Raw genomic sequence first — 23,266 nt, forward strand, 5'->3', positions numbered from 1 at the left:
CAAAACAATGGGCCCCAAACCTCCTCCTGACCTTCGGAAGCCCTCTAAAAATCTGGTTCTCTTCTTGGCCTTGCGGCCCAAGATGATTGAGATTCCCACCAGGAGAAGGGCAGTGGTGGGATTCGATTTTTTTTTTTTTACTACCGGGCATGGTGGGTGTGTTGTGTTGTGGTGGGCGTGGCTTGGTGGGCGTGGCAGGGGAAGAATACTGCCAAACTCCGCTTCCCTCCCCACCCCACTAACCTGCTTTCCAGCTCCACTCTCCTGTGCAGGGCAACCAAAGGAGACCCAGCCAATCAGCTGGGACTCGGGAGGCGGAGAATAGATGGGGGCGGAGCCAATCAGAGGTGGTATTGGCCGGTTCTCCAAACGACTCAAAATTTCCGCTACCGGTTCTCCAGAACTGGTCAGAACCTGCTGAATACCCACCTCTGGAGAAGAGTAATAGAAGTGGGAATTCAGATCGCCTGTTAATTACGGACACTTGGCTGAATTCTCCACTGAAACCACCCAAACGAAGCTTGAGAGTAGGATATCTTTTATCTAATTTTGTCATCTAGGCAGTTGAATGAAAACGCGTAATAGAATACAAATGCTCCTCGACTTACAATCATTTTGTTTAGTGACCGTTCCAAGTTACAACAGCACTGAAAAAAGTTACAACTGGTCTTGACACTTAGAGCTGTCGTAGTGTTCCCACGGTCACATGATCCTTGGCAACCAGTACGTAGTCATGCATTTGCAATGTCCTGGGGATCAGGCGATCACCCTTTGTGACTTTTCCAGCCAGCTTTTGACAAGTATGAGGAAAGCTGGATTCGCTTAACGGCCACATAACCACTGGTTATGGGTTTGCTTAACAATCACGGCTAAAAAGTTCATAAAATGGGATAAGGCTCATTTAACGATCACCTTGCTTAGCAACAGAAACACCTTTTCAGTTATGGGCGAAAGTCAACATCTATCAGTACAGCAGAATACTCCCAAGTCTGAATATTCATGCTAAATTACTAATGCAAGATTGGAGAAATGCTAGATAATGTCTCATTGGTCCATTCTCCAGATCCTGAGAAATCGTATCACACTGTACCCTTTCAAGATGCCCCCTTTTAATAGTAGTTACACAGAAGAATATCAGTTGGCATATCCTTAACATAGAGGCAGACAAAATGCATGGTAAATTAAAAGCAGGCAGTTAACGCCTTTCCATTCACCTTCCTACTTTCTCTTTTAGATCTCCCTGATAACTCTGATAGCACCTTTGCTTGGAAAATTGGAGATGGGCCCCATGAAATCTCTCCGTACACTGCGAGCTTTGCGACCGCTAAGAGCCCTGTCTCGATTTGAAGGGATGAGGGTAAGAAGAGTGAAAAGCACTGCTTAAGCTTCAGAATTATAGCTACAAATGGGAGATGACCAGAGCAGAGATTTCCCTAAAGAGATTTCCCTAAATTAATCTTATAAATGCAGTATACATTGAATAGAATAGAAATGAATAGAGCTTTGATCATACCCTTTTAAAGAAGAGATTGGACAACCACTTGTCTAAAATCTTTCCTAGTTGAGCAGGGGGTTGGACTAGCAGACCTTCAAGGTCCCTTCCAACTCTGTTATTCTGTTCTGTTCCTCTGTTATTCTTTCTATGATCATGTGTATCCGTCCCATTAAGCCCCCCAAAGTGTCTCAAATAGTATAGGATCGCCTGCCAAGGGCAGGAGGGTTCGATTAGAAGACCTCCAAGGATCCACCCAACTCTAGTATTCTGTAATTTGTTTTTTATGCCCTAAGACCCCTTGCATTAATAGCTTTTGGGTACATGGCAGATTTTTTTTTTTTAGTGTATAGCATCTAACAGAGATCATGCACCACTGACATACAACACTAATAAAACACATTATGCATACAAACACAAGTATAAGTTTAAGTAGAGTACTGGGCAGTGGTTAGAGTGCAGTACTGCAGGCTACTTCTGCTGACTGCTGGCTGCAATTCAGCAGTTCAGGTCTCACCAGGCTCGAGGTTGACTCACCCTTCCGTCCTTCCGAGGTGGATAAAATGAGGACCCAGATTGTTGGGGACAAGAGGCTGACTCTGTAAATCGCTTAGAGAAGGCTTTAAAAGCACTGGGAAGCGGTATATAAGTCTAAGTGCTATTGCTCTCAGCAAATACACTGTATGTCTAGCAGACGATTGACATAAGAGCTGAGGAATATATGTAGAGGGAATAAGGAACAGCAAGATAATAAACATAAGAAAACATGTCAGAAAAATCCCCTAATTTGCACAGAGATAAGGGGAGGAAGAGTTTAGCTGGTCCTAGCTGGACTTTTTTTGTTCTCCTTAAAAATGTTGGACTAGAAGACCTCCAAGGTCCCTTCCAGTTCCATTGTTGTGTTGTGTTGTGTTGTGTTCTGATGTTTTGCTTCTCATCCAAGAAACTTTTCCAGTTCTGAAGAACTGAAGAAGCTTCTTCAATGAGCAGAGAAATGTCTTCAAGGAAAAACAAAGAAAATCCAGTTGCCTTTAGAAAAAAACATTTTTGGGACAAATGTGACCTTGGATGACTGAGAATCTTCACAGACAAGAGGTTTGCTTGTTCAGACTTGTAAGGTTACAACAAAAGTGCATGATAATGGTTTCTTAGTCTGGTCCACCTTCTCAGGCTTTTTAGAAGAAATGGAGTATGGTGCAATGGGGCTTGCAAGAAAGAAATCTTCAGTATTCAATCCATTTTTTCCCAATATCTTTAAATATTTTGAATATTTATCATGACAGAAGACAGTGAATGTGAGACTGATTAAAACCATGAATTGAAATGGCATCAGATAATCTCCACAGAGATCAGAAACAGAACCTTAGAGTGGTTTTCTTGATCTATTCTAGTTTGCTATTGCTTTTTATATTGCTCCTATTTTCCAAGGAGATGTTTTGTTTTTTTTACTACTTACGTATTTAATAGTTTGATTCCAAATTGCCAAAAGGATAAGCCTCTGATATACCCCAAAATACAGTAGTCTCTGTGGAACGCCCCTAAGAAATTGCCATGGCATTAACCAAAATGATAATGCTTGTTGCAGGTGAATTTTCTAATTTTCTACTATATTTTGCTGAATTGGATACTAATCCTGCTCATATATTATAGTTTACTTACAAATAGCGATAAGCAGTAATGCTGAATATGCATACTAAATCCATAAATGAACTTAGAAAGACGTTGAAATCATATTTTTTTTATTTATTTTGATTTGTCAGTCGCTTACAAGATAATAGGTATAAGTATATACATAGTTATGAATACATGAAATGGGTACATCTAAGAAAAATAATCACTTCCTGCTGACTTTCCCATCGACAGGAAGAAACCCACGCAGTTGTTAAATGCAATGTCACGTGACCATAGCTTGCAACATCCTGCTGGCTTCCCCATTGACAGGATTTTATTTGTTGGAAGCCGGCAGCAAAGATTGGAAATAACGGTGACCACTGTGACCACGGTATTTGTGCACTGGTTACCAAACCCTTCAATCACAATCATAGGGACACTGTGAGAACTGCGACTTCCAGATCCGGCCATGAATCCCGTCGTTCAGCACCATCATAACATTGAACAAGGGGGCCATTAAATGAGGAGTACCCATATATTTTTCTCTTACGTTAAATAGCTTTTCAGTAAATTGCACCATGCGTGTAAAAGGCGAGATCTTATTTCACCAGGGTTTGTTCAATGAATAATTTAAATAAACAAACCACAGAGAAATTGTAAAGCTCACCACGATACCTTAAATCTATTTTATACTTAATTGGAAGACCTTGGCCTCAGCGGGTCACCCTGGTTTGATGGATACGAGATGATGTCCGTGTATATAATAACTGAGCTGAAGCAATTTAGCCTGAACAGAGTAGAGAATCAAAGGTGCTGGAATAAATGGTGTTGCGCATGGAAACTAAAGGCTGCAATCCTTAAAGTAATTATTTTAAAGTAGTCCAGACAATGAGGCTGCTGCAGAGATGATCCCCCCGCCCTGTAATATTTGAGTATAGAAAAATTAATGTACCATTTCTGTCAAAGCACTGAAATTAGGAATGCTGCTGAAGTTTAAATACTCTGAAGTGTGTATGAACCTCTCTTTCAATTTGAGGCAATTCTCCAGCGCTATGGGAGATCCCCCCCCCCCCATTCATGGTTTAGTCCAGTGCTTTTCAGAATTGGTAACATTAAGATGTGGGGACCTTCGTTGATGCTGGCTGGAGAATTCTGGGAGTTGAAGTTCTCATATTCATCCTTCTTTTCCTTCCTTCCCGCCCTTCCCCCTCCCTTCTCTTCCCTCCCCTCTCCTCTCCCCTCTTTCCCCTTCCTCCCTCCCTCCCCTTCCTATCTCTTCCCCTCCCTCCCCTCTCCCCTCTTTCCCCTCCTCCCTCCCTTCCCTCTCTCCTATCCCTTCCCTTCCTCCCTCCCCTCCCCTTCCTACCTCTTCCCCTCCCTCGCCTCCCTCCCCTCTCTCCTCTTTCCCCTCCTCCCTCCCTTCTCTCTCTCCTACTCCCTTCCCTTCCTCCTCCCTCCCTCCCTCCCTTCCCTTTCCCTCCCTCCTTCTCCCTTCCCTTTCCCTCTCCCCTCCCCTCCTCCCTCCCCTCCCCTTCTCCCTCCTTCTGTCTCCCTCCCTCCTCCCTCCCTTCTTTGCCCTTGCATTGCAGGTGGTGGTCAATGCCTTACTTGGAGCCATTCCTTCCATTATGAACGTGCTCCTTGTCTGTCTGATTTTTGGCTCATCTTTAGCATTGTCGGAGTCAGCCTCTTTGCTGGAAAATTTGGAAAATGCATTAACCGGACCGAAACAAATAGCGTTATCAACGAAAGTGTCATTGTTTACAAGTCAGATTGCGAAAACAGCACGGAACAACTGTATTGGACCACCGTTAAAGTGAATTTTGATAATGTTGGCCTAGGCTATTTGGCTCTTCTTCAAGTGGTAGGTTTGAGAATTCGTGTGATCTTTCTTTCTTTCATCCACACACATACAACTACCCCGTCCTACCTGATCTCTTGCAGATTTACCCTCCTGTTTCAGCCTTAATTTAGTTACATGCTTGTTTAACTTGTACTCGGCTTTTCATTGTTCATGCAAGTTTTAGAAGTAGATCAGCTGATCAACCAATAGTCCCAAACATGTTTTTTTTTTCTTCATGCACTAATATTCTTTGTGGTGAATGCATCAAACTTGAATCCTGCAGAAAAATAGCCTTCAAGTTTAATATTATTTAAAAAAAACTATATACAATCTGTCCTTGCACTTAATGACTGTCATTAGCATCCAGGATAATGTGATCAAAATTCTGGCAGTTGAAGTCCACAAATCTTAAACTTGCCAAGCCTGGACCTCCAGGCATAAGCTAAAAGCTCAGCATCTTCTAGACTTTTGGCTGGTCTCAGAAGCTAAGTAGGCTTAGTTTGGGTTAGTACTTAGTTGAGGCTCTACCTGGGAATCTCAACAAGATAGATTTGCCTGGGAAATTAAAAAATAATGTTAGAAGGTAACAATAAACTGATTAGCTTCTCAAGAAAAGTCTATGGATAAAAATCTCTAGAAGACAAATATAACTTGCGGACATTCTTATATTTTTCAAATTCAGAAGCCACAGGTGTCTATTTTTAGCCAATACTTTTTTAAAATTCAAAATGTTAAAAATATGTATGTATATGTATGTAAGTATTTATGTATATGTTTTTGTGCATTTATTTTCTTTGTGTGTGTGTTTGCTAGTCTCGCTTTGTTTTTATATTTTTTTCACTTTTGGAGCTTGTATTTTAATGTTTTGAATAAAAAATAAAAAGTTGATTGGTTGAAATTAGAAAAAAAAAGAAGCCACAGATGTGTTTATCTCCAAAATGTTCTGAATAGAGACTAATTCAAACCCTTCAGCTCTTTATCATTTGCCTATTGTCCAACAGCTTCTTTATATGGCAGCAATTATTTCATCAATTTTTCTTATTTTCTTTTAGGCAACTTTTAAAGGTTGGATGGATATAATGTATGCAGCAGTTGATTCAACAGAAGTAAGTCTTAGACAAATTTATTTTCTATTTCTTGTGTTCATTCTAACCAACAGTGCCCTTCTCTGTCCAGTTGGAATGCAATATAAAGGCATCTTTCAAGAGCTATTTTGGTCTAGTGCAGTGGTGGTATTCAATTTCTTTTACTACTGGTTCTGTGGGCATGGCTTGGTGGGCTTGGTGGGTGTGGCTTGATGGGCGTGGTTTGACGGGCGTGGCACGGGAAGGATACTGCAAAATCCCCATTCCCTCCCCACACCACTAACCTGCTTTCCAGCTCTGTTCTCTTGTGCTGGGCAACCAAAGAAGACCCAGCCGATCAGCTGGGACAAATGAGATGCAGAGAATAGATGGGGGTGGGACCCAGTCAGAGGTGGGATTTGCTGGTTCTCCGAACTACTCAAAATTTCCACTAGTGGTTCTCCAGAACCTTTCAGAAGTGGCTGAATACCACTTCTGGTCTAGTCGTTAAGTCACAAGCTAGAAACCAGGAGATGGTGATTTCTAGTCCCACCCTAAGCATGAAAGTTGGCTGGGTGACTTTGGGCCAATCACCAAGAGGCTGGGAGTTCCAGTCCTTCCTGGCATGGAAGCTGCTATTTGGGCCAATCACCAGGAGATGGTGAATTCTAGTCCCATCATAGGCATGACTTCTTTGGGCCAGCCATTCTTCTTAGCCCAAATAAGGAAGAGAAAATAGCATCTTTGTCAGCTTTTTTATAAAAAATAATAAAGATGAGATATTAAAAAGTAAATTAAATGAATAAAAATATCTGTTCACATCCACCATTAATGTCAGATGAAATATGAGGCTGCTCCTTGGCTCTGTGGAGGATGGTGACATCCAGATGCTTTCTACAACTATCTTCACACTATATATGCCTAACTTATTGAGAAAGAAAATACGTACGTAGTTTAGGGAAACCATTCTAAACCTGTGCAATTAACATTTGAAGGAACTCTTCTCACACTGCAAAAATATGTGACTAATATGCAGACTAAAATAAGGAGTGGGAGTTTGTGCTACGTTCTTATGGGAATCCAGTCAGGGGTGGGATTCTGCCAGTTCAGACCAGTTCTATAGAACCGGTTGTTACGATTCTGTGAAGTTCAGAGAACTGGAAAATTGTGTCCCTGGCTGGCCCCTCCCCTCTCCATCTGCCCCTCCCCTCCTTGCCCAGTCAGTCCTTATCACGCATGCGCCACATCGCATGTATGCCCGACATCGCTGGCTGTATTCTCCCCCGCCCAGTCACTCGTTAAGGTTTTTCTTTTTTTCTTTTTTTCCCAATGATCAGCTGTTCTGACAATCAGCTGTGCCGGGATCTCCCTCGCTGTCTTACTGCTTCACCCGGGAGGCTTCCCTGAGGCCCAGGAGGCAAAAAGGGGCGCATGGAGGGGGTGTACTCCGTGCCCCCCTGCTCCATTTTTTTGCCTTTTTGGGCCTCAGGGAAGCTTCCTGGGTGCAAAAATGCCCACCCCTGAGGCCCAGGAGACCCAAAAACAGAGTGCAGGGGAAGGGTTGATGCAAAAAAAGGCACGCTGTTAAAAAATTTGAATCCCACTCCTGAATCCAGTTAGTCTGTTTTCCCTCAACTTCATCCCAATACGAATATTGCCATATAGACCAATCCCCAATTGCCATTTGGACCAAACAGGAAATCTGGCTGTATAAGGTAGTTCTGGTGTATAATAAAGCCACCTTAACAGTCCAGTAGCTCAGGGAAGTCCATCTTGAGTTTCTTGCTCCATCCAATGGTGGTATTCTACTGGTTCAGCTTGGTTCTGCCAAGCCAGTAGCAGAGATGAGCAGCGGAGACCGAACCGATTCTCTCTGCCACTCTGCTGTTAGGCCTACCTGCCCGCCCAGGTGCCCATACTCACCTTTATCCTCTGAATTTGAAGTGCAGCTGCTTTGTGCGGGAGAGCAGAGTGCTGTGCGACAGCTGCTGAAGCAACCAGGAGAGTGCAGGCTTGCAGGTGGTGAATTAGAACGCCTCTGCGCCTGCTCAAAGTGTGTGTTTGGTGCACGCATGTACCCACCAAGCCACGCCCACCGAACCAGTGGCAACAATATTTGGATCCCACCACTGGCTCCATCCAATAGGCAGCTGTGGGCTATGTTCTCTGTTACCTGACCATTTTCTAGGTATCTTCTCTTAGCCCGGTCTCTCAAGGTCATTTCCACATCTCATTACAGTTACTGGCAGTGTAGCTGGTCAAAGGTTGGATTTCCTCAGCTCCTATATAAGGATGCAGGGTTCCTCTGTCCGGTTGTGTCTGACTCTAGGTGCTAATGCTCAGTGGTGGGATTCAAAATTTTTAACAACCAGTTCTGTGCGTGTGGCTTAGGTGGTGGGCATGGCTTAGGTGGTGGGCGTGGCTTGGTGGTCATGTGATTGGGTGGTCATGGCTTGGTGGTCATGTTATTGGCTGGGTGTGGTCAACTCAATATCATTCACATCGAGGCATGCATCTCCTTGCCTGCCCTCTCATGACTGTGAGGATGCTGCAACAGTCGTAAGTGTAAAAATGGTCATAAGTCACTTTTTTCAGTGCCATTGTAACTTTGAATGGTCACTCCACACAAGCAAAGTACCAGCAAAGGGGAAAAAAAAAAACTCCAGAGACGTTCCTGAGATAGGAAGTCTAGTCCTGCCAAGAATGTAATAAGGGTTAACGGAGAGGCAGTTTCTGTAAGCAACACCAGAATGTTTCCTTCCTGCCTTCCTTACAGGATTAGCCCAGTAATGTCTTCTAACAACTGGTTCTACGAACTGCTTAGAATGTTAACAACCGGTTCTGGCAAATAGGTGCAAACTGGTAGAATCCCACCCCTGCTGATGCTCCTCTCCATTTCCTAGCTGAGGGAGCCAGAGTTGTCCGAAATTGCTTTTGTGGTCATGTGGCCATTGTGACTATGTGCCAAGCGATGCATAGAACATTGTCGCCTTCCCACCAAAGTGATACCTATTTTCTTTGCACTTGCATCTATAGTGCTAGGTGGGCAGGAGCGAATAACAGGAGCTCACCCTTCGTGCAGTGCTCAAACCTCAAACCTGGGCTGTCAGCTTTCCAGCTGCCAAGCTCAGTGTCTTTAATCACTGACCCATCGCACCTCTGTCCCTCAGTTCTTAGTAGGTGCCTTATTCAGCTGCAAGAACCCCACTCCCATCTTTCACTTCCCATCTTCACTATTTTGACTTTTGCTGTAATATCTGGCATATGCAGTTTATTTCTTGGGTTCTTTTTTTTGGGGGGGGAGGGGGTAATGTAGGGGGATCTGGGAATGTTATAGGAGGCAAAATGCAAGCCTTCCAGGACATGTGCAAAACAAGTGATCCCTTCTACTTGAGATTCAGCTGGGATTGTTGTAAGCTGGGATAAAATGGGATCGTATTATATTGTGTTTGGACATCTAAATTCTTCTTGTTGTTGAGTTCTGTGCTTGAGGCACAGAATTTGTAAGAAACACAAGTACAGAAGCTCCAGAACGAGGAATGTAATTGGATGGGAAACTGAAGGAAGGAAAGATTCTGCTGGTGTGTGTGTGTGTGTGTGTGTGTGTGTTTCTCTTCCAAAATGTGGAATTGGATCCCAGAACATCTCCTACTTCACTTTTTGTCTTACTAACCAAGCGGAGAGTGATGTGGGAATCCAAGATAAACAAAGTGCTCCTAAAGCCAGACTGCTCCTTTGTTTATTTCTACTCCATCTTTATTATTTTTACAAATAACTCAAGGATGCAAACATGTCCAAAATACCTTCCTCCTCCTATTTTCCCCACAACAACAATCCTATGAGGTTGGTTGGGCTGAGAGAGGGGAACTGGCCCAAAGTCACCCAGCTGGTTTTTCATGCCTAAGGCAGAATTAGAACTCAGCATTTTCTGGTCATTGGCCGAAAGTCACGAGGAGGGCTTCCGTGCCTAAAGAGGGACTAGAACTCTCCCTCTCCTGGTGATTGGTCCAAAGTCACACAGCTGGATTTCATGTCTAAGTTGGAACTAGAACTCCCAGTCTCCTGGTGTCTGGCTCAAAGTCTCGCAAGCATTTTCATGCCTAAGGCAGAACTAGAACTCAACAAAGTAATGTCACCTTTGAGTTGATCTCCATTCTTGGTCACATGGACATATCTGTGTCTTTTATTTGGTGAAATATCGGAATGATTTGCTATTGCTTTATTTTGGGTTGTTTTCCCAACTCTTCAAACCCCACACTAGCTCACATTACATAGATGTGTATACAATGTTCAGGTTGTTGTAATAAAAGAGCCAATTGAGAGAAGCTTAATGGAAAAGCTGAAGGCTTCAGATAAGCCAAAGTAGAAATTCAAGTTATTACGTAGGGCTTGCTAATTTTTTAAAATTAGTTTGACATTGCTAGCCTTCCTTGCAGTAATTGAATAATTACACAGTAATTACCCACTTGCAGATTCTTCCACTTCAAACTGAGACTGAATTACTGTCTCACCATAATTTCGGGAGCTTGAATTTTGAATAAAATTTGCGAGTTGAAAAAGATGCTATTGAAAGAAGACATTGTTGTTGTCTGTCCTAATGGAAAATATAAAGCACCTCTCTATTTTTTGAAGTGAAGCATCCTGGATTTAATATAACTTATTCTTCTATTCTGCAGAAACAAGAGAACTAACCAGACTCATTGTGTCTGGTTTCCTGGAATAATGGAAAGAGGGCACAGGCAGTCCTCAGTTTATGGCTGTGAAATTGAATTTGCAATTTGCAATCAAAAGTTGGGCCAGTTATTAAATGGATCATCATGTGACTGACCCAACTCGACAACATTTTAAGCAAATTAGTGGTCATTAAACACCAGGCTTGTTAAGTGAACCTATTGTCCCCAGTGGGAAGATTTTTGCCATAAATTGGAAGTAAGCACCAGTTTCCCACCAAAACAAAACAAAACACAGTAAATGGTGTTTATATGACTGCAGAATATTTGAGGGGCTGCCACAGGGAGGAAGGGGTCAAGCTATTTTCCAAGGCACCTGAAGGTCAGACAAGGAATGATGGATGGAAACTAATCAAGGAGAGGAGCAATCTGGAAGTAAGGAGAAACTTTCTGACAGTGAGAACTGTCAGACAATAGAACAGAAGTTGCCTTCGGAAGTGGTGGGAGCTTCATCCTTGGAGACTGGACTGCCATCTGCCAGAAATGGTGCAGGGTTGGGACTACATGATCCACAAGGTCTCTTCCAACTCTGTTAATCTGAAATGTGGGACAATTGCCCAAACTGCCTAAAACGTAATCATGTGACAGCAGGGATGGCGGCCCCCGATGTTGGAACGTTGAATCTGGATGATAGGTATCTTTTTTTGGGGGGGATCCATCATAACTCTGAACAGTGTTATGGAACCAGTCATAAGTTGAGGACTACCTGTAGAGATTAGGTAATAGGAACTGTTGAAGTGTTTGCTTCTCGCTTCGACATGTCTCACAATAATTGTTCCGAGATAATGAGAGACAGCACTCGTCTTTATGTAATTGCAGCCTGTGGAAAAATATTAATATCTGTGCCGATTCATATATCGGATTGCACCAAGAGATCTTCTGTAGCAAACACAGCTCTTGACTATAGCTATAGAGACCAGCTAGTTTTTGTTTTCACCCCCAGTCTAAAAGCCACGTCTCTGTTCTTCACTTTTGCAGGTTGAGCGTCAGCCAAAATGGGAGTACAACAAATATATGTACATCTACTTTGTGATTTTCATCATCTTTGGCTCTTTTTTCACTCTGAATCTTTTTGTGGGGGTCATTATTGACAATTTTAATCAACAAAAGAAAAAGATAAGTATCCACCTTTCTTGTCTTGCTTTGTGCTCGTGAATGGAAAGGAGAATCTCAAGATTTAGTAGGGAGCCATGCCTGATTGACCTTCTGTAGGTGGAAGGTATCAAAAAGTCAATTTATATTCATTTTTTTCTCCTGTTAGCAGAAAGAAAATTGGGTTGTTTTTTTTTACATACAGTACTTGCAGATTCTTCCTCTCCAGTTTTGGAATAAATTTTGAAAAATGCTTAGTTTTCTGTGAATGTCAGAGGAGAAAAATCTTCTGTTTTCTTCTCTTTTTTTTTTGCGGGCGGGGGAATTGGAAAATTTCAGTTCTGTTGTAGGGTAGGAAAATTGGGGCATGTATATTAGGAGGCAAACACCATTGAGATGAAAACATTTCCATGTTTTTATTCTTAATTCCCCAAATAGCAAATCTGGAACAGAGGATACCTTAGCTTTAGGACAACTTAAGGATTTCAATAAGATCAGCAAAGAGTTTTTGATTTGTTTGTAATAATTCAGCATGACTTCTGAAAAAAGAAAACACGAGTGATGTTTCAAAAATAGGCTGTTGGCTTTGAAACAATGCAAAATGCACTGTCAGTAGTATTTGTTGTGCTTTCTCCTTGTACTTCGGTGGGCAAGACATCTTTATGACAGAAGAACAAAAAAAGTACTATAATGCCATGAAAAAACTGGGATCAAAGAAACCTCAGAAGCCTATACCAAGGCCAACGGTAAGAATACTCTCCAAAGGTTTACCGTAGAATAACCTTGCAAAAATGAACAGGGCTACCAACTTCAAATCAATCTACTTTATCTGAAATGGTTTAGGGTCCCCTGCTTAAGCAGAGGGTTGGATTAGAACAGGAATCGTCAACCTTTTGGACCTCAGGGACCACCAAACTCATAATTTTAAATCCCGGGGACCACTAATATGAATTGATGGTGGCTTGCTGACGTTGGTGGGAGAGAGAGAGAGAGACAGAGAGAGAGAGAGAGAGCGAGAGAGAGCTGATCTAACCTCTCTCTCTCTCTCTCTCTCCCTCTCTCACACCCACACACACGGACCCACAAAGGCAGGGGTGGGATTCAAAGTTACTAACAACTAGTTCTGTGGGTGTGGCCTAATTTGTGGGTGTGGCTTGGTAGTCCCATGTGACTGGCTGGGCATGGCTTTTATGTAAATATTATAAATATTTATGTAAATATTCAATTTTTTTATAAAAAAAGAGCAACTCGGCAAAGCAGGCAGGCAGAGTGAGTTGCTCACAAAATCACAGATTCATTCAGAATTCATTCAGTATCTTTCTGCCATCGGCTACCTAAGTCTGTCACATAAAATTTGCTAGCAAGCAAACTCACAAAATTAACTCACAACACACCATGTACGTAAATACTGAATTTTTTTTTTATTTAAAAAAGAGCAACTTTTACCCAAAATCAGGCAAAGCAGGCAATCAGATTGAGTTGCTCACAGAATCACAGATTCATTCAGAGATCTATCTATCTGCCATCCGCTACCTGAGTCTGTACTGAATAATAGAAACTTCAGTCCTAAGGAAGGTTTGGCTCTGCAGAGCTGAAGATCTAAAGATTAGCTAGAAAGCAAGAAATCCAATGGGAAAAATAGCAATTCAGCAGGCAAGTTTGCCAGTTAAAGAGTGAGCAGGCGGGGAGGGTTCCCGCAGGCCATGTGAGCGGTAAAGCCTTGTGTTCCCACGCAGCCTGGATTAATTGCTTTGGGTGTGTGTCCTGGGGGTGAGATTTCTCTGCGAGCCACCACAATTTTCTCACGGACCACCAGTGGGCCATGGCCCACCGGTTGGCAACTACTGCACTAGAAGACCTCCAAAGTCCCTTCCAATTCAGTTATTCTATTCCATTATATACTTATTAGTCATGTTTAATGGACTGATGTAGATCCATCTTTAAATAAGTTTTTATTAAATTTCAGTATAAGATAAAAATATAGAAGAAATAAAAGTCAGGGAAAATAAGAAAAGGAAAGAGAAAAGGGGAAGGAGAGAAAGAAAGAAAAAAGATTCCTAACCTTTTTTTTTTTAAATAGATGCAGTAGATCACAAAGATAATACAGCCTCAGTCTTTTGTTTTACATTTTACAAAATTTGAAGCCAATTCTATCATCACAAAATCCTAATCCTTGAAACCTCAGTTCAGGGCAGCTCACACATTGAAGTTACATAGACCTTGCTGTGAAAATTAAAGTCTCTGGGTAGCCTTCAAAGGCAGCCCCATGTAGAGCATACTGCAGTAATCCAGATGGAGAGGAAGCCAATAAATCTCAGGGTTGAGATTCTCCGTTAGAAGTGGCAGAAATTTCAGTACAGATAGGATAATCAAATTTATAATTAACTAGCAATTCAGACCTTTTCCCAGAGTTAGAAGGATGAACTTCTGCCCTAAAGAAGAGCAATAGATTTTTTTTCCCTCTTGCATCCTAACTTCCTGTGTAATACAGGTAGTCCTCAACTTACAACAGTTCATTTAGGTGACTGAAGTTACAATGACAGTGAAAAAAGTGACTTATGACCATATTTCAAACTTACGACTATTGCAGCACCCCTATGATATGTTCAAAATTCAGACGTTTGCAATTGGCTCATATTTATGACCGTTGCAATGTCCCTGGGATCATGTGATCCCCATTTGCGACCTTCTGACAAGCAAAGTTAATGGGGAAGCCAGATTTGCTTAATGACTGTGTTACTAACTTAAGAACTGCAGTGATTCACTTAACAACTGTGGCAAGAAAGATCGTAAAATGAGGCAAAACTCACTTAACAAATGTCTCTACTTAACAATAGAAATTTTGGGCTCAGTTGTGGCCATAAGTTGACGACTAAGTCAAAGTTGTAGTTACTATAGACAGCAGTTCTTTGTTACACAGATAATAAAATAACACTGAAGCACCAAGAGTTTATTTCCTGATTGCGTTTGATTGTGACATAAATTATTGGGATTGGTTTTGGAAAGTAATGAGTACGGCTGGGCTTGCTTTGGAAAGAATTTGGAAAAAATGTTAGCAGAGGGCCTCTGCTATCATTGAAGGAATTTCAGCATGAGCCAAAACAAATGTTTCAACTGCTTTATAAAAGTTGCATTAATTTTAATGAGCAGAGTCATTAAAGTAGTCACAACTATTTTTTGTTCTGCAAGTCTGAAAAATAAACGACTATTAAAATGAAAGGTAGAAAGGGGCTTTATATGATTTGGGTTTCTGCAAAATCAATACACTTTTCCCCCCAAATATATTTCTGGTATGTGGGGGTCCTTGGTGCTATCTGAGCTTGGTTGTTTGCTTAAAGACATTGCATTACCCAACTAGTTAACACCATCAAACATCTGCAAGCAAACAACCAAGCTCAGGAAGCACAAAAGACCCCAGAGTCGTTGTCCTCCTCCTCCTCCTCCTCCTCCTCCTCCTCCTCCTCTCAGCAAACCCCACTCCCTTCTACCACTGATGATATTACCTTGTTGGGTCATGAAACAACTGCAAAAAACAATCAAACTCAAAGGGCACCACAAGGCTCACAGTTCAATCCTGAGCTACAAATCTCTTCTGTTGATAACTAATCTTATATTCAATCCCGAATAAACTTGCTTCTCTTCTTCTTCCCCCCGTTGCCTGTAGAACAAGTACCAAGGATTCCTTTTTGATATTGTGACTCACCAAGTGTTCGATATTGCCATCATGACTCTCATCTGCCTTAACATGGTTACGATGATGGTGGAAGCAGATGACCAGTCTCAGGAGAAGTTGTATGTCCTAAACAAGATTAACATTCTCTTTATCACCCTGTTCACAACTGAGTGTGCCATGAAGCTGGTGGCCCTGAGACATTACTATTTTATCAACGGATGGAATATTTTTGATCTGGTGGTTGTGATCATGTCAATTGTAGGTAGGTTGATCTTACTGGTTTATTATTATTATTTTTGGCATGCCAGCTAGAATTAAGCACCAAAAACATTTGAAGTCCCCTGCTAAATTTTGCCTACTGAAATAAGTGGAGTCAAGGGTTAAAGAAACATCTCCCTTGCAGATCTTCATTGTGCCCAACTGGACACCATCTCACTATTCCTACAGAGCCATTTTGATGTCCACTTCTCTCCAAAGAGACAGGAGACAATAGCACTTGGTGCTATGGGGCAAAACGAGCCAAGACCTCTCCACAGACCCAAAGGTGTCCCCAAAACTTGTTCAAAGGAAGCAGATGAGGCTTAGTGGCAGAACCTGGATGATCTTCTATGGGATCAGATGTGGTTTTGGTTCTGTTGGTATTAAGAGACCTCTTAATGTTGTAGGTTACACTGGAAGGAGAGGGAGGGAGAGAGAGAGAAATAGGGGGGAAGGCTGGGATGGAGGATAGATAGATAGATAGATAGATAGATAGATAGATAGATAGATAGATAGATAGATAGATAGATAGATAGATAATAGATAGATAGATAGATGATAGATAGATGATAGATAGACGATAGACGATAGACGATAGATAGATGATAGATAGATAGATAGATAGATAGATGATAGATAGATGATAGATAGACGATAGACGATAGACGATAGACGATAGATAGATGATAGATAGATAGATAGATTGATAGATATATAGATAGATGATAGATAGATGATAGACGATAGACGATAGATAGATGATAGATAGATAGATAGATAGATAGATAGATAGATAGATGATAGACGATAGATAGATAGATAGATAGATAGATAGATAGATAGATAGATAGATAGATAGATAGATAGATAGATAGATAGATAGATTCTGGAGGAAAGCAGTAGCAAACTATTTCTATTGCTTTAAAGAACCTATATGGATTTGTGCTTGAAGTGACTGTAATCAAAGTTGACTTAATTTATATGATTTACCTGGTGGACCATAGAACAACTATAAGTGGCTCACAGCAATATAAAGATAATAAAATACATTATGAATAAGAAGAAAAAGAAAAGCTAAATATAGGACAAGTAAAAAATAGTCAATCAGTGAATGCAATCTGTAAAGACATGAGCTTTAGCTTGTCTAGCTTAAGGCTTGGGAGAATTGAAAGATTGAAGGAGACATTGCTTTAAGTAGATCAGGGCTCCGGTAGTGCCAAAAAATTTTGGCCAAAGGCACTGGAAACAAGAGATCAGCCAAGAAAGTAGAGAAAAATGATCTTCCTTCACTGGGAGAACATATTCAGACCACTTGCGTTGTGTTCCCTGACAGGGGTTGTGTTCTTTGAAATGTCTAGGGATGATTATCTTATCAAGGGACTTTAAAAGTGTACAAGTTTAACAGTACAGATTTATTAGACATCACATGTCTTTTAAGGAAAATTGCTTTGGTTTTAAAAGTTGCACTTCTAAAGTATCCAGGTGTTATTAATGCTCTACCAACATTTCCATGGAAACACTATGGAGAGCTTGCCCTTCCTTCCTTCCTTCCTTCCTTCCTTCCTTCCTTCCTTCCTTCCTTCCTTCCTTCCTTCCTTCCTTCCTTCCTTCCTTCCTGTCTTTCTTTCTTTCTTCCTTCCTTCCTTCCTTCCTTCCTTCCTTCTTCCTTCCTTCCTTCCTTCCTTCCTTCCTTCCTTTCTTCCATCCTTCCTTCCTTTCTTCCATCCTTCCTTCCTTCCCTCGTTCCTTCCTTCCTTCCTGTCTGTCTGTCTTTCTTTCTTTCTTTCTTTCTTTCTTTCTTTCTTTCTTTCTTTCTTTCTTTCTTTCTTTCTTTCTTTCTTTCTTTCCTTCCTTCCTTCCTTCCTTCCTTCCTTCCTTCCTTCCTTCCTTCCTTCCTTCTTTTATAGATGTTAGTCAACACCCACTGATCCCTTTCGTCTCCCTTTCAGGTAATGTGCTTTCTGGGATTGTAGTCTATTTCTCGCCCACACTTTTCCGGGTGATCCGTTTAGTACGGATTGGACGAATCCTTCGGCTCATTCGATCCGCCCGAGGAATCCGGACCCTCCTTTTCGCCCTGATGATGTCTCTCCCTGCTCTGTTCAACATTGGCCTCCTGCTTTTCCTGGTGATGTTCATTTATGCCATTTTTGGCATGGCCAACTTCGCCTACGTCGTCAGGGAAGCTGGAATTGATGACATGTTTAACTTTGAGACTTTCGGGAACAGCATGCTCTGCCTCTTCCAAATCACAACTTCTGCTGGCTGGGATGGGCTCCTCAGCCCCATTTTGAACACGGGACCGCCATTTTGTAATCCGAAGCTCAATGTTCCTTCAACATCTTCTAAAGGGGATTGTGGGAACCCTGCAGTGGGGATCATCTTCTTCGTGACTTACATCATAATATCTTTTCTCATTGTTGTGAACATGTACATCGCTATCATTTTGGAGAACTTCAATGTGGCCACCGAAGAAAGCAGTGAGCCTTTAGGGGACGATGACTTTGAAATATTTTATGAGGTATGGGAGAAGTTTGACCCCAAGGCAACCCAATTTATTTCATATTCTGAGCTCTCTGACTTTGCACACGCTTTAGTGGATCCCTTGCGCATCCCCAAGCCAAACAAACTTGAGTTGATCGCCATGGATCTTCCCATGGTCAGTGAAGACAGAATCCACTGCTTGGACATTCTCTTTGCTTTCACCAAAAGAGTTCTGGGGGACTCCGGAGAGATGGACATACTCAAGCAACAGATGGAGGAGAAGTTCATGCTTGCTAACCCATCCAGGGCTTCACATGAACCAATCACCACCACCCTCCGACGCAAGTATGAGGAAACTTCAGCTCTGGTCATTCAGAAGGCCTTTCGAAGTCATTTGCTTCAACGTTCCATGAAGCAGGCCTCATTCTTACACCGTCACAAAAACTGCGATGGTGACATCCTGGAAGAAGATGCTCCAGAAAAGGAAGGTCTCATTGCCCTTTTGATGAATGAAACTTATATCCGAAATCTGGAAGAGTCTCAAACATCATCATTGGAGTCTATCCCTCCCTCCTACCAGAGCATTTCAGGAGAGCAGGATGGTGAAGATGGAGACCACAAGGCCATTCGTGGCCTGAAAATGGCAGAATCTTCTATGAGGGATAAGTTTAGAGATGGTCAACTCTTTCCTGATAAAGACAAGATTTCCAATGTTTAATCGAGGACTTCTGAGCATAGTATTAAAAGGTGCAACATATACTGGGAATCTTATTTACCTTAGTTATCTAAGAGTTATCTAACGTTAAAAACATTTGATATATTTTTGACCATATTAGGTTTCTGGTCAATTTGACAGCAAGATGTTACAAACCGTGTTTCTAATTGATCTATTGGGAATCTGGTAATCAAGCTAAGAGTATAATTTCCTGGCTAACATTGAACTAAAACTGAGCTACTTTTGTTCAGTTCAGCATGGATCAAGCTGACAATCCTGGAACTTTCTCAAATGTCTTAATTTCTGAACAGCTTCTGACTCATAGTTATGACTCTCTGGCACTCCTAACCAAGGAACAGTTCTCATACAGAAAGACACAAGCTGTGACTATTGCAACCACCTTTGGACACCTGAGTTCTACACAGTTTCAAATGACATTTTCCATACCTTTCATCTTCAATGAAAAAGACAATCCAGATTTCTCTACATTGAGTCTTTTGACTCCAAGAAAACTTCTCAATTCTTTATTTTTATTTATTTATTTATTTGGTTTGTCAATTGCTTACAAGATAATAGGTATAAGTAAAAACATAGTTATGAATACATGGATACATATAAGAAAAATAAAAGAAACAATAGGACAGGGACAGTAGGCACATTGGTGCGCTTATGCATGCCCCCTACAGACCTCTTAGGAAAAGGGTGAGGTCAATAGTAGAAAGTCTAAGGTTAAAGTTTTTGGGGTTTGGGAAAGAAACCACAGAGTCAGGTAGAATATTCCAGACATTGACCACTCTGTTGCTGAAGTTGTATTTCCTGCAATCAAGTTTGGTGCGATTAACCTTGAGTTTGTATCTATTGTTTGCTCTAGTGTTGTTATGGTTGAAGCTGAAGTATTGATTGACAGGTAGGACATTGCAATGTATGTTTTTATATACTATATTTAGATCGGATCAAAGGCAGCATAGTTCTAGGTTTTCTAGGTCTAGAATTTCAAGTCTGATGACATAAGCTATTCTGCAACGAGTAGATGAGTGGAGAACTCTTCTTGTGAAATATTTCTGGACTTTCTCAACTGTGTTAATATCAGATACGTAATGTGGGTTCCAGACTGATGAGCTGTATTTGAGTATTGGTCTAGCAAATGTTTTCTATGCTCTAGTTATTAGTGTAATATTACACTAAAAAATATTACAGAAAAAGCTACGCAGGATTAGGTTAACAACTCTTAATGCCTTTTTGGCTATGTAGTTACAGTGGGCTCTAGCACTTAGATCATTAGAGATGAGTACTCCAAGGTCCTTGACAGAGTTTGGATCATCAACAAGGTCTTGACTATTCAGCCTGTACTTTATTTTCTGATTTTTTTTTTTGCCAATATGTAGGACAGAGCATTTATTTGTTGAGATTTGAAGTTGCCATTTGTTTGACCATTCTGATACATAGTCAAGGTCTTTTTGAAGGGTAGCAGTATTGTCTGTGGTGTTGAATAGCTTTACTTCATCAGTGAAGAGAACGCAGTTGCTCTTGATATGATCACAGAGGTCATTTATGTAGAGTAAGAAGAAAGTTGGTCCTAGAACACTGCCTTGGGGGGACACCACTGTTGACAGGTACAGAATTTGATAGGACGCTTCCAATTTTGACCATTTGTTCTCTGTTTGACAGGAATGCTTCTATCCAGTTATGCAGGTGTCCAGAGATACCATAAGATTTTAGTTTTAGGAGTAGTTTGTCATGTACCACTGAATCAAAGGCTTTACAGAAGTCTATGTAGATTGCGTGTATTGCTTTGCCCTGATTGAGTTGTGTAGTCCATATATTTCTCCAGTGTAAGAGTTGCAGATTGCAGGATAGTTTTTTTCTGAAACCAAATTGTTTATTAGTTATTTTATTATTATTTATATTATTATATATTATTATTTTATTATTTTATTATAATTCTCAGAGTCCTTCTCTTGCATTTATTTGTGGTAGCGGTATGGTAAGAGGGACAGCTAATAAATTTTGCAAATCAATAAATACATTTGGGAAAAGGCACAACTATGAAAGAGAAATTGCCAGGAAGAAAACTAGGCACAGCCAATTGCTGCCCGAGAAGACTTGTATCTTGGAATGAGCCTAAAAGAATAATCTTTTGATCTGAAATGAAATATTTTTGAATGGAGTCAGCAAAGGACAAACTGACTGGCCATTCATTTATAGGTTATGCAACGCTGCAACCCAATTGTTGATTTAAAATGATATCTAAAATGCTGTTATTGTTATTGCTGCTCTGATCATTTTCATTGTCTGTTATATGGGTAATAAAATGTAACAGCTCTTTACAGAATAGCAAATATCAATCAATGATAATTAACTTCCCCAGACACATTTTAATTTTAGTGCTCCCTTTTATGACCAATATAGATTGCATGTTTTACTGACAGGATACTTCTACTGGAAATACACTAATATACAAGCTAATATGGCAAACATATCTTAAATCATCATGGCATGTATATCAAGTATTAGCCACGTTACTGCCAACAATAAACATATCAACAATCAAACTTGTGTAGCCAAAACTAAGTCTCCAGAAGTATTTTGTAGCAGTCAATAGCTATTTATGTTTTTAACTCAGTATTTTAATATTGTTTTAACTATCTTTGATAACTCAGCAATTGTATCTTGTATCGATAGTCTTTAATTTAATGACCACAGTTGTGGCCAGAATTTCTGTGGCTAAGCAAGGAAGCTGTTAAGTGAGTCCCACTTGATTTTATGGCCTTTTTGCCACTGTTTTTAAATGAATCATGCAGCCTTTGAATGAATACAGCTTCCTGCATTAAAAGCCACCTGGGAAGTTTGCAAATGGCAACCCTATGACCCCAGGACGGTGCAATATTGTTTATTTTTAATAGAAAAGAACTTCTGTAGCTTGGTGTCCTTGGTACTCTGAGCTCAGTTCTAGTTGTAGACATTTCATTACCCAGCTAGGTAGCATTATCAGGAAACTGATAAGAGTGTGAACAAGGAAGTTTTGGAGCACTAAAGGCTCTATAGTTATCTTATTTTGTACGATTCATGAACAGTTGGGAAATGGAGAGATAAAGAAAAAAATATATGTCGAATCACTTATAGATTGATGGAATGGAAAGTTTTTTGATCTCTTCTCTCTGAAGCGTGGCTGGCTTTTCTGTTCAGCAGCAGTTCAGAAATTGTGCACCAGACTTCCTAGACATCTGCCTTCTTTTTAATATCCCTTTTGTTTTTCTGTACCTTAAGAACCAGTTTCTGTTTCACTGATGAGCAGGTGGGTCTCCCTCATTAACAATGTCGGTCTTATGCACCCATCTGCCACAAAAAACGTTGAATTATCTAGGTAAATATCAAGAGAAACATGAAGGATTTTTCAGAATAATTGCATGCCGTATGAGAAGGTGCTTGTCAGTGTTATAGTACATTACATGAAATGCTTATATGTGGGTCTGTGTGCACGCCTCTCATTTGTTGTTCTGCCCACAACAATAGGTCAAATAACGTTCAGCATAATTTCGTGGCTATTTTCTGAAGGTGCAGACTTTCTGCTTTCTCAAACTGAAGAAGTCACCTTATTGTTTAAAAGTAAAAGGCTTGAAACTGGTAGGTTTTTTTTACCCTATCCTAGATTTGCATTACAGGCAAGTATCCATAGAATAGATGCCTTTCAGAAAGGAGATTATCTGGATTAGAAATTCTGGAAGTTATACAGGTTAGTCCTCAACTTATAACCACAACTGAGCATAACATTTCAGTTGCTGAGACAGTTGTTAAGTGAGTTTTACCCCAGTCTACAACCTTCCTTGCCGCAGTTGCTCAGTGAATCACTGCAGTTGTTAAGTTAGCAATGCAGTTCTTAAATGAATGTGGCTTCTCTATTGACTTTGTTTGTCAGAAGGCTGCAAAAGGGGACCATGTGATCCTGGGACACTGCATCCATCATAAATATGAGTCAGTTGCCAAGTGTGGTCGTTAAGTCATTTTTTCAATGCTATTGTAACTTTGGGTGGTCACTAAATGAATGGTTGTAAGTTGGGGATTAGCTGTGATGGTTGAAAACAAAGCAAGGGCCTCCGTCAACAGATGGTAGTTCTATAAAATATTATAATCCTTGCTAAAGAAAAGTTTGCATGAATTACCAAGTGCAACAGCATTCAATTGCACATACGTGAAAGGTCTTTGTTTAGTCTGACACTTGTTTTCAAAGAAAATAATTTTTTCACAATGCAACGGAAAGATTTGATGTACCATTAAAATATAATTTTCCAAGAATTCGAGCGTGC

General features: G+C 40.7%; 1 protein-coding gene across 1 annotated transcript in view; it reads left to right on the top strand.

Moving 5' to 3' along the window:
- LOC113447981 (sodium channel protein type 5 subunit alpha-like) overlaps window positions 1-19,657 on the top strand; it is a 60,906-nt gene extending 41,249 nt beyond the window's left edge. The window contains 8 exon segments of the mRNA XM_087917881.1: window positions 1,235-1,357; window positions 4,693-4,753; window positions 4,756-4,967; window positions 5,999-6,052; window positions 11,719-11,856; window positions 12,474-12,578; window positions 15,497-15,767; window positions 17,713-19,657. Of these exon segments, the coding sequence (XP_087774007.1) occupies window positions 1,235-1,357; window positions 4,693-4,753; window positions 4,756-4,967; window positions 5,999-6,052; window positions 11,719-11,856; window positions 12,474-12,578; window positions 15,497-15,767; window positions 17,713-18,965 (2,217 nt within the window). The 3' untranslated portion in view covers window positions 18,966-19,657.
- The last annotated feature ends 3,609 nt before the right edge of the window (window positions 19,658-23,266 follow it).

The sequence above is a fragment of the Pseudonaja textilis genome, chromosome Z (assembly GCF_049901715.1).
Source record: "Pseudonaja textilis isolate UNSWEBS1 chromosome Z, rPseTex1.2, whole genome shotgun sequence".
NCBI lineage: Eukaryota > Metazoa > Chordata > Lepidosauria > Squamata > Elapidae > Pseudonaja > Pseudonaja textilis.